At 56.2% G+C, this 18011-nt stretch overlaps 1 protein-coding gene across 1 annotated transcript in view; it reads left to right on the forward strand.

Moving 5' to 3' along the window:
- The window catches only part of SYMPK (symplekin scaffold protein), a 37602-nt gene extending 19614 nt beyond the window's left edge, over positions 1-17988 (forward strand). Inside the window, exons 11-27 of the mRNA XM_044257080.1 lie at positions 958-1108; positions 2443-2647; positions 3460-3610; positions 4501-4736; positions 5608-5689; positions 5885-5998; positions 7059-7206; positions 8271-8431; positions 9835-9943; positions 10199-10299; positions 10898-10988; positions 11803-11904; positions 15500-15687; positions 16526-16702; positions 16874-16969; positions 17213-17554; positions 17745-17988. Coding sequence (XP_044113015.1) covers positions 958-1108; positions 2443-2647; positions 3460-3610; positions 4501-4736; positions 5608-5689; positions 5885-5998; positions 7059-7206; positions 8271-8431; positions 9835-9943; positions 10199-10299; positions 10898-10988; positions 11803-11904; positions 15500-15687; positions 16526-16702; positions 16874-16969; positions 17213-17554; positions 17745-17879 — 2589 coding nt within the window. The 3' untranslated portion in view covers positions 17880-17988. The remainder of the gene's footprint in view (positions 1-957; positions 1109-2442; positions 2648-3459; positions 3611-4500; positions 4737-5607; positions 5690-5884; positions 5999-7058; positions 7207-8270; positions 8432-9834; positions 9944-10198; positions 10300-10897; positions 10989-11802; positions 11905-15499; positions 15688-16525; positions 16703-16873; positions 16970-17212; positions 17555-17744) is intronic.
- The last annotated feature ends 23 nt before the right edge of the window (positions 17989-18011 follow it).

Genomic DNA, 18011 nt, shown 5'->3' on the forward strand with positions numbered 1-18011 from the left:
TCCGTTTTATTTCTGTTGTCTTTATTCTTTTTTTTTTTTAAAGATTTTATTTATTTATTTGATAGGCAGAGATCTCAAGTAGACAGAGAGAGAGAGGAGGAAGCAGGCTCCCCGCCGAGCAGAGAGCCCGATGTGGGGCTCTATCCCAGGACCCTGAGATCATGAGCTGAGCCAAAGGCAGAGGCTTTAACCCACTGAGCCACCCAGGCGCCCCTGTTGTCTTTATTCTTCTCTGCTGCTTTCTTTGAATATTTTACCCTAGCATTTTATGTTAAATGTTTCGCTTAGTAGTTTTCAGCAGTCTTTTCCAATGTAAGTATTTAAGAATCTGATTTTCTGTGTAAGAACCATTTTAGTAGCATCCCACACATTTTAATTTGTAGTGATTTCATTCTTTCTCTGTTCTAATTATTTCCTTATTTCATATATATATTTAAACATCTAAGTGTGTAGGGAGTTGGAGATGACTTTTTGTTACCAATTCCTGACAAAACTGGATGAGTTCTTATTAAAATACCGATTTTTTTTTTTTTTTTTTTTTAGCCTGTTTCTGATTCATAGGACACCCTTCACTGAACTTGGGCTTTCTGGGCAGGGTTCTGCTGCTGCTCAGCCTTCCTCCGTGCTGCTCCTCTGCCTGGAATCCATACCCTGCTCCCCCTGCGTCAGCCTGACACTGGCCCTCCTCTCAGTTCTCAGCCTGGCTGCTACTTCCTAGGGAGCCAGAGCAGCGCCCTCCTGACCTGTCTCCTGCCCCCTTTATTTCCCGGTCTCGTGCACCGCACTGCACCACTGTTCATTCTCTCTCTGACTTCCCCAGGAGTCTGAGCCCCATGGCAGCAGGCCCAGGGCTCTCTGAGTCACTGCCCTGTCTCCAGCCTTGGCCTGGGCGTGGAACAGAGGCTTGTTGAGTCTGTGAGTAAGGAAGGGCTGACTCCTCTCCTGGCCATCTTGCAGGTCCTCATCAGCATGGTGTATCTGCCTGAGGCCATGCCCGCCTCTTTCCAAGCCATCTATACCCCAGTGGAGTCAGCAGGCACCGAAGCCCAGATCAAGCACCTGGCTCGGCTCATGGCCACACAGATGACGGCTGCAGGACTAGGGCCAGGTGAGTGTCCTGCGGCGCTGACCCAGGCCAAGGGTTGGCACTGTGGCTGCTGGGTTCCCCTTCCTGGAAGAGCGCCTCCTACCATGGTACAAGTGAAACTCACGTGAGATGGTAGGTTATAGGTTCCGTAGATACACTGAGTGCTTCATAATTTCAGGCCCTGGACTTTGAATGCGGTGGACCTGGATTTGAGGTCTCAGTTGAATCAGACTGCCTCAGCCACTCAGTAGCAGTGTGACCTTGGTCAAGTTACTGAACCTCTCTGACTTGGGTTTTCCTACATTAAAAGTACTAGGGAGCTATGTACAGAGAAACACAACTCTTAACTGTACATCTTCGTGAGTTTTCACAAATTGGATACACTCATATAGCCACCACCCAGATGGAGATAATAGACCATTTCCTCCAGAACATTCCTTCTTGCCCCTATCCAGTCAGCACTGATGGCAGCCCATCCCCTGAGAGAATCACTTTTCTGATTTCTGTCTCTAAGATTCATTTTTCTGGTCCTGAACTTCATATAAATGGGATCCTAGAGAGTCTGACTTCTTTGGCTCAGCATAAGTGTTTTTTGTTTGTTTAAGATTTTTTTTTTTTTTTTTTTTAATTTTACCAGCAGTTGGGGGGGAGCACATGAGTGCATGAGCGGGGGGAGAGGCAGAGACGCAGGCTCCCCGCTGAGCAGGGAACCCAATTTGGGGCTTGATCCCAGGACTCTGGGATCTCGACCTGAGCGGAAGGCAGATGCTTAACCAACTGAGCCTCTCAGGCACCCCTCAGCATAAGTTTTTGAGAATCCTCTGTGTTATGTGAACCACTGTTGCTCAGTAGTATTTCCTTACACAAACATGCCGTTGTCTGTTTGTCCACATCCCTGTTGATGGATCTGTGGCTTGTGTCCAGTCTTTGACCATTGTGAGTGAAGCTGTACAAGGGTTTTGCGGGGTTTGTTTGGGGTTGGGGTTTGTTGGTCTTTTTGTTTTTGTTTGGTTTACATACAGACGTTTTGGTGCACACATGCCCTCATTTATCTTGAGTATATACTAACAAGAGGATTATTGGGTCATAGGTTAGGGTGTATTCAGTGCTCTTAGAAGCTGCTCATCAGCGTTCCAGCGTGGCTGTGCCATTTGCTACCCCCACCCACGGTAAACGGCACATCTAGTTTGAGCCTTGGTTATATGCAAAGTGGGGATAAAAAGTGTGCCTGTTTCAGAACGACGTTTTGCAGATCGAGATGGGCTTTGTGTGTACAAGGCTTGCGCACAGAAGGTCCCTGGAGGGGAGCAGAGGTGTGTGGTGTTCCTGGAGCCCATTTGCTCCCTCCCCCTCAGGTGTGGAGCAGACCAAACAGTGCAAGGAGGAGCCCAAGGAGGAGAAGGCGGTGAAGCCAGAGAGCGTCCTGATCAAGCGGCGCCTCTCGGCCCAGGGCCAGGCCATCTCGGTGGTGGGCTCCCTGGGCGCCATGTCTGCTCTAGAGGAGGAGGCGCCCCAGGCCAAGAGGAGGCCGGAGCCCATCATCCCTGTCACACAGCCCCGGTGAGTCCCCTGTGCATGCACAGGGGTGTGCACGCGTGTTAAAGACAAAGACAGGTGGGCTGGACGAGGGTCGGATTACAGAGTCAATGCCACCATAACCGCCAAGCCTTAATGGTTGTTTTCTTTTACATAAAATGCCCCCTTTCTTTCTTCTGTCTAAAGCTGGAATGACAGAATCTGTCTCTGAGGATCAAGGGAGATGAGTTCATAGAGATAGATCATTAAATTAGATTATTCCTGGGGTGGGAAGTGAATTTGATACAAAGTATTTAGCACAATTCCTAACATGTTGTAAGTGCTACTGGTCGTTATCCTCCTTTTCATTATTACCTCCCTACAGACAAAAAAAAAAATCCAGCCAGTCTCTGCCCACACCCTCCCAAGACCTGCTGTCCAAGCAGTGCCTCATTCACCCTCCAGGCTCTCCATCCCCCTTGCTCCCTCCTCCAGTCTTACTGGCCCCTTGGTTCTCCATGAGCAGCCAGGCAGGTCCCCACTGGAAGGCCTTTGCACTTCCTGTTCTTTTCACCGGGAAAGCTCATCCTCCAGATCTGGGTGCGGCTCCTCCTCTTGCTTCATTCAGCTCTGCACTCGCCACAGAGAAGCATTCCCTGAGACACGCTTTACAGAAACAGAATGACACCGTGTTCTGTCTTGTTGCCCTGTGCCCTGCCATGCCTGAGTCATAGGAGGGTTAGAAAGACAGTATGGTAGGGGGTAGGGATGGGGGTCTCTGTATGGCCTGGGGTGGGCCTGGGCTCCAGAAAGGATGTTCTGAGTCACCATGACCCTGTCCCCACTCTCCCACATAGGCTGGCTGGCGCTGGTGGCCGCAAGAAAATCTTCCGCCTGAGCGATGTGCTGAAGCCCCTGACAGATGCCCAGGTGGAGGCTATGAAGCTGGGCGCTGTGAAGCGGATCTTACGGGCAGAGAAGGCTGTGGCCTGCAGCGGGGCGGCCCAGGTGTGCCCCTGTCTCCCCTGCCCATGTTTCCCGGCCCACTCCCCACGGTCCTGCCTCACAGCCCAGAGATGAGACGGCCCCGGCCTCCCTGGCTCCAGGTCCCAGCCAGGCTGCCCACCAGCCCTCCCTGCCTCTCTTCTGTCCTCCTGTCAACAGAGGTGGCGACAGCAGCTCTGCACAGAGATGAGGAGGAAGAATGTGTGGACACACATGGCTCTCGCTCAGCACAGAGCTGGCCGCCTGGGAGGGCCCTGCAAGCGAAGGCTGTTGCTGGGTTCTTTCTCGCTGGCGGTTAATAGTGCTCTTCTTGTTACTGCTGACATTTAGATGGACCAGGTCTAAATCCTAATTCTGCCACACGCTGGCATCGTAACCTCAGCCAAGTGGCTTTTCCCCCACTTTTTTTTTTTTTTTAAGATTTTATTTATTTGACAGAGAAATCACAAGTAGGCAGAGGCAGGCAGAGAGAGAGAGAGTCCCCCACTTTTTTAAAAGTGTAATTTCAATTAACCAAGAAGTACAGAAAAGTACTCTCTGTTAAAAAGATATTTCCAGGCCATAGAGGTACCACAAGTCTTCCTCGGCCCCCACCCATGTCCCATCCCTTCCTCCAAGGGGACCAGTGAACAAAGTAGGAGAAGTTTTCAGGATCTTTCTTTGTATACTTAAGTATGTGGGTACTACTTTCACAGACTCACTTTTGTTCTGTGACGATTGATCCCCAACACAAACGAGACCTACAGTTATAAGGTTCTCAGCCTGCCTTCCTTGCTTAACACCGGGTCTGCAGTGGGGGTTCCCTGAGCCTGGGCAGGAAGACGTGCAAGGCACGATCACAAGGTGCCTGGGATTGCCTCCCACACCCACACGTACCTCCACTCTCCTGTCAGGTGCGCATAAAGATCCTGGCCAGTCTCGTGACGCAGTTTGATTCAGGCCTGAAGGCTGAGGTCCTGTCCTTCATTCTGGAGGATGTGCGGGCCCGCCTGGACTTGGCCTTCGCCTGGCTCTATCAGGAGTACAACGCCTATCTGGCAGCCGGTGCCTCGGGCGCCCTGGACAAGTACGAGGACTGCCTCATCCGCCTGCTCTCCGGCCTGCAGGAGAAGCCAGACCAAAAGGATGGGTGAGGGGGACTGCCTTGCACCCTCCTATGTCCTGCCTTTCTATTGTGGTTTCCAATCACCTCTTTCCTCACCACCCAAGGCCTCATGCCCGTCCCCCGAGACTCCCTGCTCTCCCTGCTCTCTGGAGACACTTGTAAGGCAGATTCCAGGTGGGCTGTGGGGCCTGCTCTGCTGCGTGCCTCTGCACCTCCGCTCTCATAGATAACGGTCTGCCTTATAGGCTTGTTTCGGAGGTTGACTTCTCTTTGCCCCATCTCTCACCTGAATTGCTCCTGTAACTTCCTCCATGTTCTCAACCTCCTGCTGATCCATTCTCCACACAGCAGTCTGGGTGACATTTTAGAAAGTTAATAGTCTTCTTGTTACCCACTAAAAACCTTCCATGATTCGCCATCGCTCTTGCGATAAAATGCAGCCTTTTTTTGTGCCCTGAGACCAGTGTAACCCAATTCCTACCAACCTCTTTGCCTTATTCTGCCCCTCTGCTCCTCACTGCCCCCAGACTTTAGCCACGCTGGCCTTCTGTCTTCTGACCCTTGAACGTGCCAAGTTCAGGGCTTGGCAGGCCATTTTAGGCCACCACATTTGAAGAGCAGTACCCTTCCCCACTCCCTGTCATTCTCTTCCATTACTGTAGTAAATGAGTAAAGTTAGGAATCCCCATTTGACAAAGGGGAGAGCTGAGCTTCGGAGAGGTAAAGTCTCCACCTCGGTCAGCCGGCCGGCTGCGTTTGAACTGGCTCTCTTTACCTCCAAAGCTCTGTCACCAGTTGAGCAAACGGTCTGTGAGGGGCAGCCCTGCCAGCCCCAAGCTCCAGCAGGACTGGAAGCTTCTCCTGGCAGCATTTCCTCACTCTTCCTCCCTGGCAGGATCTTCACTAAAGTTGTGCTGGAGGCGCCACTGATCACGGAGAGCGCTCTGGAGGTGATTCGCAAGTACTGCGAGGACGAGGTGAGAACAGCCTGACAGTCCCCTCAGCACCCCCGGGGCCTGTGCTGGGGGCCTGAGGAGCCCACAGGCTGGGCCTTGTGGCAAGGGACTCTGGGAGGGACCTGTCCTCTTGTCCGATCTGAGGGAGGCAAGGGAGACATCCCAGGGGCACCCTGCAGGTGCGCTGAGTGCTAGTGTCCCTTCTTTCTGCCACAGAGTCGTACATACCTGGGCATGTCCACTCTTCGAGACCTGATCTTCAAACGGCCGTCCCGCCAGTTCCAGTACCTGCATGTTCTGCTAGACCTCAGCTCCCACGAGAAGGACAAGGTGATCCCCTGCCACCCTGCGCTGGGCCGCACTCTGCCCTCCATCTGCCCCAAGCACCTACCCCAGACTCTTCCACATGCCCCGGAACATTCTCTCTGGGTCTGACGCACTCCCCACAGTAGTGTGATGGTGGTGGTGGTGGGTATGTTACCATTTCTGGTGGCACAAAGCTGCTTAGACTATACACATGCATATATATACACTCAGCACCCCCGGAAGGACAGCCGCATTCTCCCTCCTTCTCCATGCATGTTGGGGAGCCCCTGTGCGGCCTGCTGCTGTGCCGGAACCTGGAGGGGGAGCTGACAGGAGAGCAGCCATGTGGCCTATCAGTGAGCAGTGAGGACACAGCCAGCCCATGGAGTAGAACAGCACACAGCTGTGGGAGCCCTGGGGCGGGGCCTGACCTACCTAATGGGGGGATGGTAAGGATTAGCTTTAAGGAAGCCTTCTGAAGGAGGGGATAGGGGAGCCAAGACCTGAAGTAGGAGTAGAGGGTGTTACTGAACAGTGGGAATTAGGTGTGCTTATGTGTGATTGAGAGGGTCCTAGACCCAGCCCCGCCAAGTGTTTTGCTGCCTCCTCTCTTGGTGTCTTGTGTCCATTCATTCAGTAGACCCTCACTGCAGACTCTGGCTTGGCCTTTTGGTGCTGCTGGGGACACAGCAGTGCCCAGGAACAGTCCCTGTTTTCAGGGCTCCCAGCCGGTGATGTCTAAGTAAAATGGGGTAGAGCCAGTGACAGGCATTCTGGGCAGTGGGAACATTTCGTGCCAAGTCTCAAAGCCAAGGAGAATGCTGTCACTTTGGAGGAACTAAAGAAAACTCTTTCCGGTTGGAACGTAGCAAGTAAGGCAGGAGACGGTAAGGGATAAGCATGAGCAGGTCGGTGGAGAAGTGGTGCAGGCTCTGACTTGGGCCAGGAAACCTCTCTCCCAAGTGCACACGTGACTCAGGTAGACCAGGCCTGTCTCAGTCTTGGGCTTGTTTTCCCATTGGTCCTGCCAAGCTCTGAACGGTGGTCTCCCCGTTCCACCATCTTGCCCGCCCTCTCTTTTCAGGTGCGCTCCCAGGCCCTGCTGTTCATCAAGCGCATGTATGAGAAGGAACAGCTGCGAGAGTATGTGGAGAAATTTGCCCTCAACTACCTGCAGCTCTTGGTCCACCCCAACCCGCCGTCAGTGTTATTCGGAGCTGACAAGGATACAGGTCTGGCGCAGCTTCATCAGATGGATATTGAGCATCCTCTGGATCCCAGGCTCCCGGCCAGGCCCTGGGAATGGAGCTGGTTTGAAGCTGGGCTCTGCTCAGCCTCCTAGGGAAGACAGCCAGGCAGTAATGACCAGAGCGAGCAGGCCTGGGGGCTGCGAGAGTCCAGAGGGGAGTCTCACCCCAGCCCCAGGGTCAGGGAGAGCATCCTGGAGCAGGGGGCGGAGGGCTGAGAGCCAGAGGACAAGGAGAGCTAACCTGTGACGGGGCGCCAGGAAGGGCCAGGCGTAGACCCATTCCTTTGACAAAGCCCCGGGTCCCTCAGAATTACAGGTGGGAAGACCCAGGCCCCAGGGGAGCAGACCATTAAACTGGAAGGTTCTGGGGCCTCTGGTTGGCTCAGTGGAACATGCAGTTCTTGATCTGGGGATCATGAGTTTAAGCCCCATGTTGGGCATGGAGCTTACAAAAACTTGGAAGATGCAGGCTATGACAGAAAGCACGGGATCTTCAGGAGCCCTGGCACAGCCTAGCTGCCCGGAAGACCTCCCAGGAGAGACACTGCTTGTGTGAGAACCAGAGGATGAGGAGATACAGAGAAGGGAGTTGGGCAGCAGCGTTCAGGCATTAGAGTGATGTGTGCAAGGGGACCTGTGCGGGCTCTGGGGGGTGGATTGTCAGGAGGAGGCTGTGGCTGGAGCATGGAGCCCCGGGGAGCAGGGAACATATAGCATCTGGCAAGTAGAGCCAAGGTGGGCGCTGGGGATTTATCCCGGGCACAGGGTAGTCGTGGGAATGCAGAACCAGAGAGGGCAAGCTTAGAACTTTCCTTTGGAAAGATCCCTCTGGCTGCCCTGTGGATTGAGGGCAAAGACGAGGTGGGACTTCAGTGCAGAGGCTTCCAAAAGGGGAGTAGTCCTGGTCCCTCGCCAATGCCCTGATGCTTGGCTTCCTGCCCTAGGACAGTTCCCTTCTGTGCCTGGCCCCAGAAGAAGGGACAGACAATGAGGGTGGGAGACGCAGGGAGGAGAGTGGTCCCTGATCCCCGCCCCCTGCCCTATCAGAGGTGGCGGCGCCCTGGACCGAGGAGACCGTAAAGCAGTGTCTGTACCTCTACCTGGCTCTCCTGCCTCAGAACCACAAGCTCATCCACGAACTGGCGGCCGTGTACACGGAGGCCATCGCCGACATCAAGCGGACTGTGCTGAGGGTCATCGAGCAGCCGGTGAGGCCCCTGAGCCCACCAGGCTCTGCCCACCCATGGGCAGGGTTGAGGTCCCAAGTCCAGCCCTTCCCCTGGTATCTCCACCTTGGCGAGGGCTCAGCACCGATGGTGGGCGCCCTGGGTCCTGCCGCTCTGTAGCTTGTGGGTGGTCCACCTGCCCCATCTGCCAGTGAAAGGACAGCAGGGTCGCCCTGCAGTTATGAGGCTGGAGCAGGGCAGACCCAGGTCCACATCCTGCCTCTCTGACCCCCCTTCAGTAAAAACAGGGAGGATGATTCCGTCCCCCCAGCTTGCTGCAGGGACTCCAGGAGCTCATGCATGAAAATGTCTGTGTCACTGTCACCGGCTAGGAGCTGGCCTTCCCTTGGCTGGCCGCTGGGCATCTTTAGTTGTCATTACACAAGTCTCGCCTGCTCCTCTCTCTGGAGCCACAAGGTTACCCACATGAGAAGCAGCAGGCCCCTGAAATTCAGACTATCTGTCCTTCCAATCTGCAGCTAGATCAGAAACCACTTTTTTTTTTTTTTTAAAGATTTTATTTATTCAGAAACCACTTTTTTATATCTCTCTGCCCCTGCTTTATTACAGAAAATCTCCAGCATAAAGGAGCCTATTAGGCTCAAACCCAAATACCCGCCCCCCAGATTCAGCAGTGTCCTCCCCTAGATTTCAGAGTGAGCCCACCAGACAGTGAGCTCCCGGAGGGCAAAGACTGCCAGCTCCACGGACCATTATAAACGTTTATGGCAGAGGAAGGCCTGAGCCCTCATACCCAGCCTGGTGCTCCCTGCATTGTTGCCCACTGAGAAGACTAGGGCCGAGTCCTGATCTGAGCAGGCCGCCATGCGGGGCGCTGGTTACCGCTTACATCTTTAGAAGCCTGAAAAGTCTTTACTGAGGAATTGGAGGGCAGGCTGGGTATCAGAGGTCGTTTGGTCAGAGGTGACGGGAAGGGCCCGGCTGCTCAGTAGGTAGCCAGCACTGGTGAAGACTTGGGAGCTACAGCAAGTCTGTACCCTGTAAGCGGGGGTAAGGGAAGGCCCCTTACTGCTGTCCTGCCCCTTCCCACCTTCCCCACATTTCTCCCAGTTCCCTAAACTCTGTCACCAGTTCTCTTGTCCCCCAGGGTCACTGAGGTGTAACTGGCACACAGCCTGTGTTCCCATGAGATGTCAAACCCAGTGTCTGCGGGGAGGTCGGGGTATTGGAGGAGGATGATCACGGAACATTAGCTAACAACTTTTAAGATCTCTTTGTCCAGTTTGTGCCCCAGAGTCCCATCATCCCCCCCAGCCACATTGCCTCTGGTGCCTGGGCCTCCCTGAGTTCTCCTCTTGGGCCCCCTCGCCCTGTCCATGTTGCCCAGCCCCTTCTCCAGCCTGCCATCCCTTCTCTCCCTCTAGATCCGAGGAATGGGCATGAACTCACCAGAGCTGCTCCTGCTGGTAGAAAACTGTCCCAAGGGGGCAGAGACACTGGTTACACGATGTCTGCACAGCCTCACGGACAAAGGTACCCCCAGGACCCCCCACTTCTCAGCCTTTTCCTCCACATCCCAGACCTTCCTCATGGGCCCTTCCCAAGACCTGGCCCTCAGAGCTGTTGGCTGTATTGCTAAATGCATTTGAGAAACCAGGGGCCAGCGATTCCTGCTCTGAAGTGGAGTTGGCCCTCCCCTCCCCTTGCCCACAGCCACTGCCATTTCTCCTTCCTCTTGGGGCTCCCCCTCACCCCACTTGTGCCCCCTGCTTACTCTTCTGCCTGCAGTCCCGCCCTCCCCAGAGCTGGTGAAGCGGGTTCGGGATCTCTACCACAAGCGATTGCCAGATGTCCGCTTCCTCATCCCTGTGCTCAACGGATTGGAGAAGGTATGGAGCTGGATGTCGGGATAACCCCCGACGAAGGCGGGCAGGGCAGGGGTGGGGAGGAGGTAGGCACCCAGGTACTCACGTCAGATACTTGCAAGCCCTGGGAGGAGCTTTGGAGCAGTCTCAGCTCTGCTTTCTCCTCTGAGACCTCAGGCAAGCCACCCCCTTCTCTGCTCCTTGGTCTTCTCTGTCAAATGAGGATCATAGTGATGCATGTGCGCGTGCACGCGCACACACACACACACGCCGGTCCAAAGGCCTAACTGTGTTCCCTTCACCCAGGTCTTATTGCTAACAGGCTGTGGGGCCCTGGTGAGTCTCAGTCTTCTGTGGAAAAAAGGGGATGACGATGACACCCTCTCCCTGCAGGGGCCGTCAGGGGGCATGTGGCACAAGGAAGGCTCAGATGGGGAGTGACGAGGCTGGGACTGAGCCAGGCCCAGTCACTAAAGGAGAAAGCTCAACCCCAAGGGACCAGAGGGAGCAAGAGGAGGGAAGTGTCCGAGGGCAAGGCCGGAGCTTCTCCTCGCCTCATCCCAGGGCGAGCACCTGGGATGGGGGTACCCTCTGACCCGCTTCCCCTTCACTCCCCCTGCAGAAAGAAGTGATCCAGGCCCTGCCAAAGCTCATCAAACTCAACCCCATTGTGGTGAAAGAGGTCTTCAACCGCCTGCTGGGCACCCAGCATGGTAGGTGGTGTCTTTGATGGGGTCGAAAGAAGCAAAATAGAACTTTCAACCTAGAAAAACAGCCCAGTGACCTAGGATGGACCCCTCACTCTCACCCCGGGGGCTCATGGTGTTAGCGAGGGAATGGAGGCTGGCTGTTGCACCCCTAACATGATCGATTGATTGATTGATTGATTGATTTTTTTAAATATTTATTTGTTAGCGCACAAGTAGGCAGGGTAGCAGGCAGAGAGATGGGGAGAAGCAGGTTCTCTGCTGAGCAGTGAGCCCGATGTGGGGCTCAATCCAGGACACTGGGATCATGACCTGAGTCAAAGACGCTTAACAACTGAGCCATCCAGGCACCCCCATAACATTGATTTAAAACCCCCACACAGGAGTGTCTGGGACCCTCCAAACCACACCAGCAGAGTGCCATCTCCCCTAGCTGCCTGTGGGCAGCATCACCTCTAAGCACAGTCATCGAGTGCATGGCCTGGCCCATCTGTGCTCTGCAGAGGTCCTGCCCTCCTGGGTGCACAGCCCAGGGAGGAGGGAGAGGAGCTGCTGGAGCGCATCAGCTATTGCCCTAGAAGGGTAGGAACCCCATGCAGGGAAGGAGGAGAGCAAGGTGAAGGCTTCCCGGAAGGGGTGGCATTCAGTCCCTTCTTTTTCGTCCCCTGCCCCAGCCTTCTGTCCTCCCAGTCCCATCAACGCAGAGGGTGCCTCATGCAGAGGGTGCCTCATACTCGTTCACACTCCCCTAGTCTAGGGACCCAGACACACCTCTTAGGTGCCACCCTGTCTCCTTCCCCTTCCCGCTCCCTCCCTACAGGTGAAGGGAACTCGGCCTTGTCCCCGCTGAACCCTGGAGAGCTGCTGATCGCACTGCACAACATCGACTCGGTGAAGTGTGACATGAAGTCCATTATCAAAGGTGAGGCGCTCCCCCCCGTTCCCCCCAAGTGGCCTGGCTGCTGCGGACCCAGGGAGGAACCTCAGTCACTCACATGTCCCCGCTGGAGTCTGCCGCGCTGGAGATTGTGCCACCTGCAACCCCATCTCCGCTCTGGACACCTACCCTCGTTCCTTTGCCTTCCCTCCCTCCTCTCTTTCCTCCCTCCCTCTGTCCAAGGAACTGGTGCATCTGCTATGCACTGGCCCAGAGTAGTCCTCAAGAAAGGTGGGGGCCCCCTCCCTCCCCAGCCCTGGCTCGAGGAATGAAAGAAGCAGAGCCCTCGGCTGAACAGGGGGCAAAGGGATGGCCAGCAGAGCAGATGGAGCCCACCAGGGCCGTTGTCGGACCAGGAGTAGATGCTGAGTCCAGTCAGGGCTCCAGCTGAGGCAGGAGAAGGTGCCTCCAGGGCAGGGATTGGGGACACACTGGCCGGCTCCGCTCAACCAGCAGTTTCCTAATAGCTGCCGGCACCACTTCCCCAGCACTTACACTGAGCCAGGCTCCCCCGAGTGCCTTTCAGGTCGGCCTGCCGACACATGCCAGCTATTACCTGGTGAGTATGTGGACTTTCGTCTTCTAGACGAGGAAGTGATTGTTCCAGAGAGATTGAGGAACTTGCTCAGGCCGTGCACAAGCTAAGCGGTTTAGTGGAGCCACACAGAATCTGAAGCCCGCTAGACCCGAGTTGGAACCCAGCTCTGCCAGTTCTGCCGCCTGTGGCACCCTGGGTCCCAGTGCTGCCACCTCCCATAGGAGGACTTCTCCCTGTCAGCTCTCCTTGGCACTGCCCCCACTCCTCCCTGAGGGAGGTTTCTGGCCCAGAGTCATGTTCTCCTCCCAAGGTGGAAGCCCTTACTGTTGCCCCCCTCTACTCAGACCCCCGTCCTTCCAGTCCTTGTCTCTCCTTTAAGAGCGGGGAGAGGGTCCCCGCCCCCCCCCCCCCCCCCCCGCCAACCACCACCACTTAGCTTCTCGTCTAGCCTAAACTGGTTCCTCCCATGAGTACTTATTTCCTGGCCTTCGTTAGCAAGTTCTCTCAGAATCTTTGAGATTGAGAGAAGAGCCTATGGAAGTCTAAAACTTACGCTACAACTGAGGAGGAACTAAGGCCTCTGGTGAAAGAACAGTAACGTGAAACGTGGCCTTTTTATTTTATTTTATTTTATTTTTTTACATTTATTTATTTAAGTAATCTCTACATCCAAGGTGGGGCTCGAACTCATGACCCCAAGATCAAGAGTCAAATGCTCCTCCGACTGAGCCAGCCAGGCGCCCCCAGAAGTGGCTCTTTTACAGGCTGTAGCCTCTTTAATGATGTCAAGGAAGTGTGGGCCCCTTCCCGAGGGGGACAGACTCACACAGTTTTGTGTACAGTTTGGGGGGATTCACAGACCACACCACCCCACTAAGTCCGTTCGCAGGCCCAGAATAAGTCCGAGGAAGGAAGAGCCTTGCCACAGGTCACTCAGGTGGGCAGTGGCCAGGTCCCTGGAGATGTCATCAAGGCCTGGCCTTTAGAAGCCCACCTGTTTCTGCAAGCCCAGGCCTACGCACAGCCTCCGTGCCTCTGAGCTCCTAGCAACCTTCCAGCTGCTCTCCCTACCTGCTGTTTGTCCCTAGCACCCGAGCTAGCCAGTTCCCAGAGTGCATTTCTCCACTCAGGCGCTAGTGGTGGTCCTGGTTGCACTAGGATCCCCATTCAACTCTGAGCTCCGGATCCAAGTCCAGTCCTGTTCTGTGCACTGTTGGGTCCCCCATGCCCGATAGTACAGGCATTCTCTCCTCCTTTAAAAGCCACCCTCTTTCTCTGGTGAGGTTTTCTATAACGGGACCTGCGCTGCCGCCCCCCCCCCCCGCAGTCTGGTGTGGCAGTTCTAGAAAACTCACTGAGCGTCTGTGCTCAGTCCTGTGCCAGACAGTGCTGGGGACCCAGCAGGGATGGAGACAGCCCTGATCCTGCCCCCCAGGGCTCACGGTCCCTCCTCAGATGATGAAAGCCCACAGTGAGCAGGGCTGGCACGGGGGAGCCTCAAGAGGACACCTGAGCTAAAACCACAGAGAGATGAGTAGGGGTGAGGTAGCCGGGGAGACACTGATCCCAGAGAAAGGAAGAATATTTGCAGAGGCCAAGAGATATGCTGGCATGGTCTGGTTCTAGAACTGCAGAGGTGAGGCTGACGAGATCTTGTGGTTGAGGGGAAGGGGCCTGGTCAGGAGAGGTCAGACCATAAGCGTTAAGAACACCATGCCTGGGCCCCACCCACACAGGGTCTTGTAGGCCCCAGTAGGAGATTGGACTTGATATCTTGAGGACCCCTGGGAGGTGTGGGGTCAGGCTGAGCTTCTGAAAGGACTTTTCCTCAGCCTGCTATGAAGGGTAAAGTAGAGGGCAGGGTAGAAGGCCCAGGGGCGACTGGGGCAGAGGGGGAGGAGAGGAAAAGGGTTTGGCTGTGGACCCTTTTAGGTAGAGGAGGCAGGAACCAGCCACTAACTGGAAGGGAGGAGGAGGAACTTCTAGGTTTCTGGTAGTTTCACTCTGGCTTCTGCACTGTCCTTACCTTCCACTTTCCTCTGCTCCTTTGGCCTAGAAACCTGCCCTACCCCACTCTCATCTCCTTCCTGCCTGTGTTCCTGTAATGCCTCCATCCTTCCCCTGTTCCTTATAGGAGCCCCCTCCTTCCTTATAGGCACCCACCCCTGTTCTCCATTAGCCTCTCAAGGATTGGGGTCCTCTCTTCTGGCTCAATAAAGACTTCCTGGTTGACAGAATCACATGGCAAGTGGTGTTTGGGGAAGAAGGGGTTCAGAGGCAGTTCTGGGGTCTCCCCATTAGCACAATGGATTGGAGCACCGCCGATCCCACTGATTTTTGGGGTACCACTACCCATTCCCCAGGGAACAGACCCCAAGTCCTGTCCTGGCCCTCTTGCCTTCATGGATGCCCCTGTCATGCCAGCCCTTCCTGGGCCTTTCCTGGCACTGGATGTTGAGCTGGGGAGCACCTCGTCGGCCCAAGCTTCCTCCTTTTGCTCCCTTACTCTCTGCACTGTGCTTCGCACATGCCCCCACGCCTGGTGTCCCTCCAGCACCAGCACAGATCCTTATGCTCTGATCAGGACTGGGAGTGGGCAGTCCCTTGACTGGCCTGCTGGTAGAGGGCATCTCTGGTCTCCTGCGGGCGGTCTTATGGAAGTCAAAGCTGCCTTCCCTCTCTGGGACAGGTGGGAAGGGCAAGCCAGAAAGGGCCGCCAGGCATTGGCAACCTGTCTCTCCTGCCTCAGCCTTTCCATGGGTTGTCCCCAAAGAAAAAGGGCCAAGGTCTGCCCACTCTGCCCAGCCTGGGGCTTCCAGCAGCTGGCCATGTCTTCCCTCGACCAACACCCCAGGCTACAGTATCCCCTGAGAGCCCTGCTGGGTGAGGAAGTCTCCCCTCCAGAGCTTCTGGAATGAGGGCTAGGTCTCCACTCATGGGGGCAGATTAATGGGGCTGAGGCTCTCCTTAAGGGTGGCGGGGCTCCCGCCTTTTTGGGGGAGCTGGGCAAAGAGGACAGGCCCACTCTCCGCCTCCTCGCAGCCACCAACCTGTGCTTTGCGGAACGGAACGTGTACACATCGGAGGTGCTGGCCGTGGTGATGCAGCAGCTGATGGAGCAGAGCCCCCTGCCCATGCTGCTCATGAGGACCGTCATCCAGTCTCTGACCATGTACCCCCGCCTGGGGGGCTTCGTCATGAACATCCTGTCCCGCCTCATCATGAAGCAGGTAACCCGCCCCTGGCTGCCCCAGCCCTTCAGGCAGTGGGCTGCAGCGGGACACACTGAAGACAGATTGGAGGCAGGCCCCTGGGGCTTTTCCAGCCCACTGGCCGCCCACCCCGCAGAGGGAGGCAGGATGAGGAGAACACACTCTAGACCCGCCAGCCCCTTTGCCCTGCCCTAGACCAAGGACAGTACAACCCAACAGGGGTCGCTGAGTCGGCTCCAGGACAGCAGCGTGATGCGTGAAGGCAGCTGGGGGCCAGGAACAGCTGGTGGTAGGCTTCACAGGGTGGGCGTCCCAGGAGAGACATAGTCCCCCTTGCTGCCACCTCTGCACCCAGCCACAATACATACTGGAGCTGAAATAGAGGCCCATTTCTCAAGAGAAGCTAGAAATACCATGATGAAATTAAAAAAAAAAAAAAAGCAACCATTCACGAGCTCTCAGACTAGATGGAGTCCACTGGTTGCCACTCTGCAACATCCAGCTTAGAGGTGAGGTGCAGGTTCGGACAGCCCTGGGTTCAAACCCTGGTTCTGCCCCATGGTCCCCGCCTGACTATGGACGAGCCCCTGCACCTCCCTGGGCCTCATCTGTTTAGCAGGGCTGACATCGCGCCTCGAATCTGCTGCAAGAGTGAGATGAGACTGTGTTTATGTGAAGGGGTGGGGGGTGGCGGGGACAGGATCCAGAACTGGAGGGCCAGAGGTCAGGGCTGTGAGTAACTCAGAGGACTCTGTTGGCTGGCAAGGATTTGGGCCCCATCTTGGTAAGGTCTTCCCGTTTCTGGGGTGACTGCCTGAGCACCCGCTCAGGACCGCTCCCTCCCTGCCCCGTTCAGGTATGGAAGTATCCCAAGGTGTGGGAGGGCTTCATCAAGTGCTGTCAACGCACCAAGCCCCAGAGTTTCCAGGTCATCCTGCAGTTGCCACCCCAGCAGCTGGGTGCCGTCTTTGACAAGTGCCCAGAGCTCCGGGAACCCCTGCTGGCCCACGTCCGATCCTTCACCCCCCACCAGGTACCCCAGGGTGTGGGATGGGTGGCCCCATGGGTTCAGCCCTGGAAGACTGGATGGGGGTGAGCAGAGGGGAGCCCTGCACTGTCGCAGAAGCTCAGGGGCTCTGGGAGGGTCCACTAGGGGTCTTGGGTCCAAGCACTCCATAGAGCCCCCAACCTGCTCTTCCCCTAGCAAGCACACATCCCCAACTCCATCATGACCATCCTGGAGGCCAGTGGCAAGCAGGAGCCAGAGGCCAAGGAAGTGCCTGCAGGGCCCCTGGAAGAGGTGAGGGCCCACAGCTCCCTAACCCCTAAGCCAGCAAAGCCCATCCTGTTCTCCCCCCACCCCAGCCACCTCTGTCTGGTGGAGGCTCCTGCTGAAAGGGATGGGAGGTGGGGGAACAGTTGCCCCTTTCGTACTCCCCATGCCCACCCTGCTGGCTCCTTGCCACCATCCTCTGACAGCAGCCTATGACCTGGTACCCCCTCCCCCCGCGCTGAGTTTCCGTGTGCCCTTCACCACCCCCAGGATGACTTGGAGCCCTTGGCCCTGGCCCCGGCCCCTGCCCCCCGGCCTCCTCAGGACCTCATTGGCCTGCGGCTGGCCCAGGAGAAAGCCTTAAAGCGTCAGCTGGAGGAGGAACAGAAGCTGAAGCCGGGAGGAGTGGGAGCCCCCTCGTCGTCATCATCGTCGTCGTCGTCGTCCTCTTCCTCCACCCGGCCAGGCCCTCCCCAGCCCGAAGAAGCCATAGATTTCCGGGAGGAGGGGCCTGAGTGTGAGACCCCGGCCATCTTCATCAGCATGGATGACGACTCGGGGTTGACGGAGGCTGCACTCCTGGACTCTAGTCTTGAGGGGCCCCTACCTAAGGTAGGGATGACAACCTCAAAGCAGCAAAGGAAGAAGACAATTAGGGCCCCCCGGATAGAGCGTGTATGCCAAGTGTCCAGGGTCGGGGGGAGGGGGGTACAGCCCGAAGGAAGCATGGAGGTAGAAGGAAGCATGGAGGTAGGACCACGCTACGCTATCCTTGACCTGCTCCCCCTTCTCCTGTCACCAGGAGGCAGCGGGCGGGTTGACCTCAAAGGAGGAGCGCAGTCCCCAGACCCTCACCCCTGCCGGAGAAGACACCATGAAGACCCCCAGCCCTGCCGCCGAGGAATCCGGGGAACCCGAGATCAAGGGGAACAGCTGACCGGGCTTGGTGGGGAAGGGGGCATGGGGCTGGGGGCTCGGGAAGGGCGGGGCCTAGCCGCAGGGGCTTTGCCTTTAAAATTAAAAAGATCGCGGGTCTGGGGCGTGGATGCAGTCTCTCGTCTCTACCTGC

This window comes from Neovison vison, chromosome 7, assembly GCF_020171115.1.
Source record: "Neovison vison isolate M4711 chromosome 7, ASM_NN_V1, whole genome shotgun sequence".
Classification (NCBI taxonomy): domain Eukaryota; kingdom Metazoa; phylum Chordata; class Mammalia; order Carnivora; family Mustelidae; genus Neogale; species Neogale vison.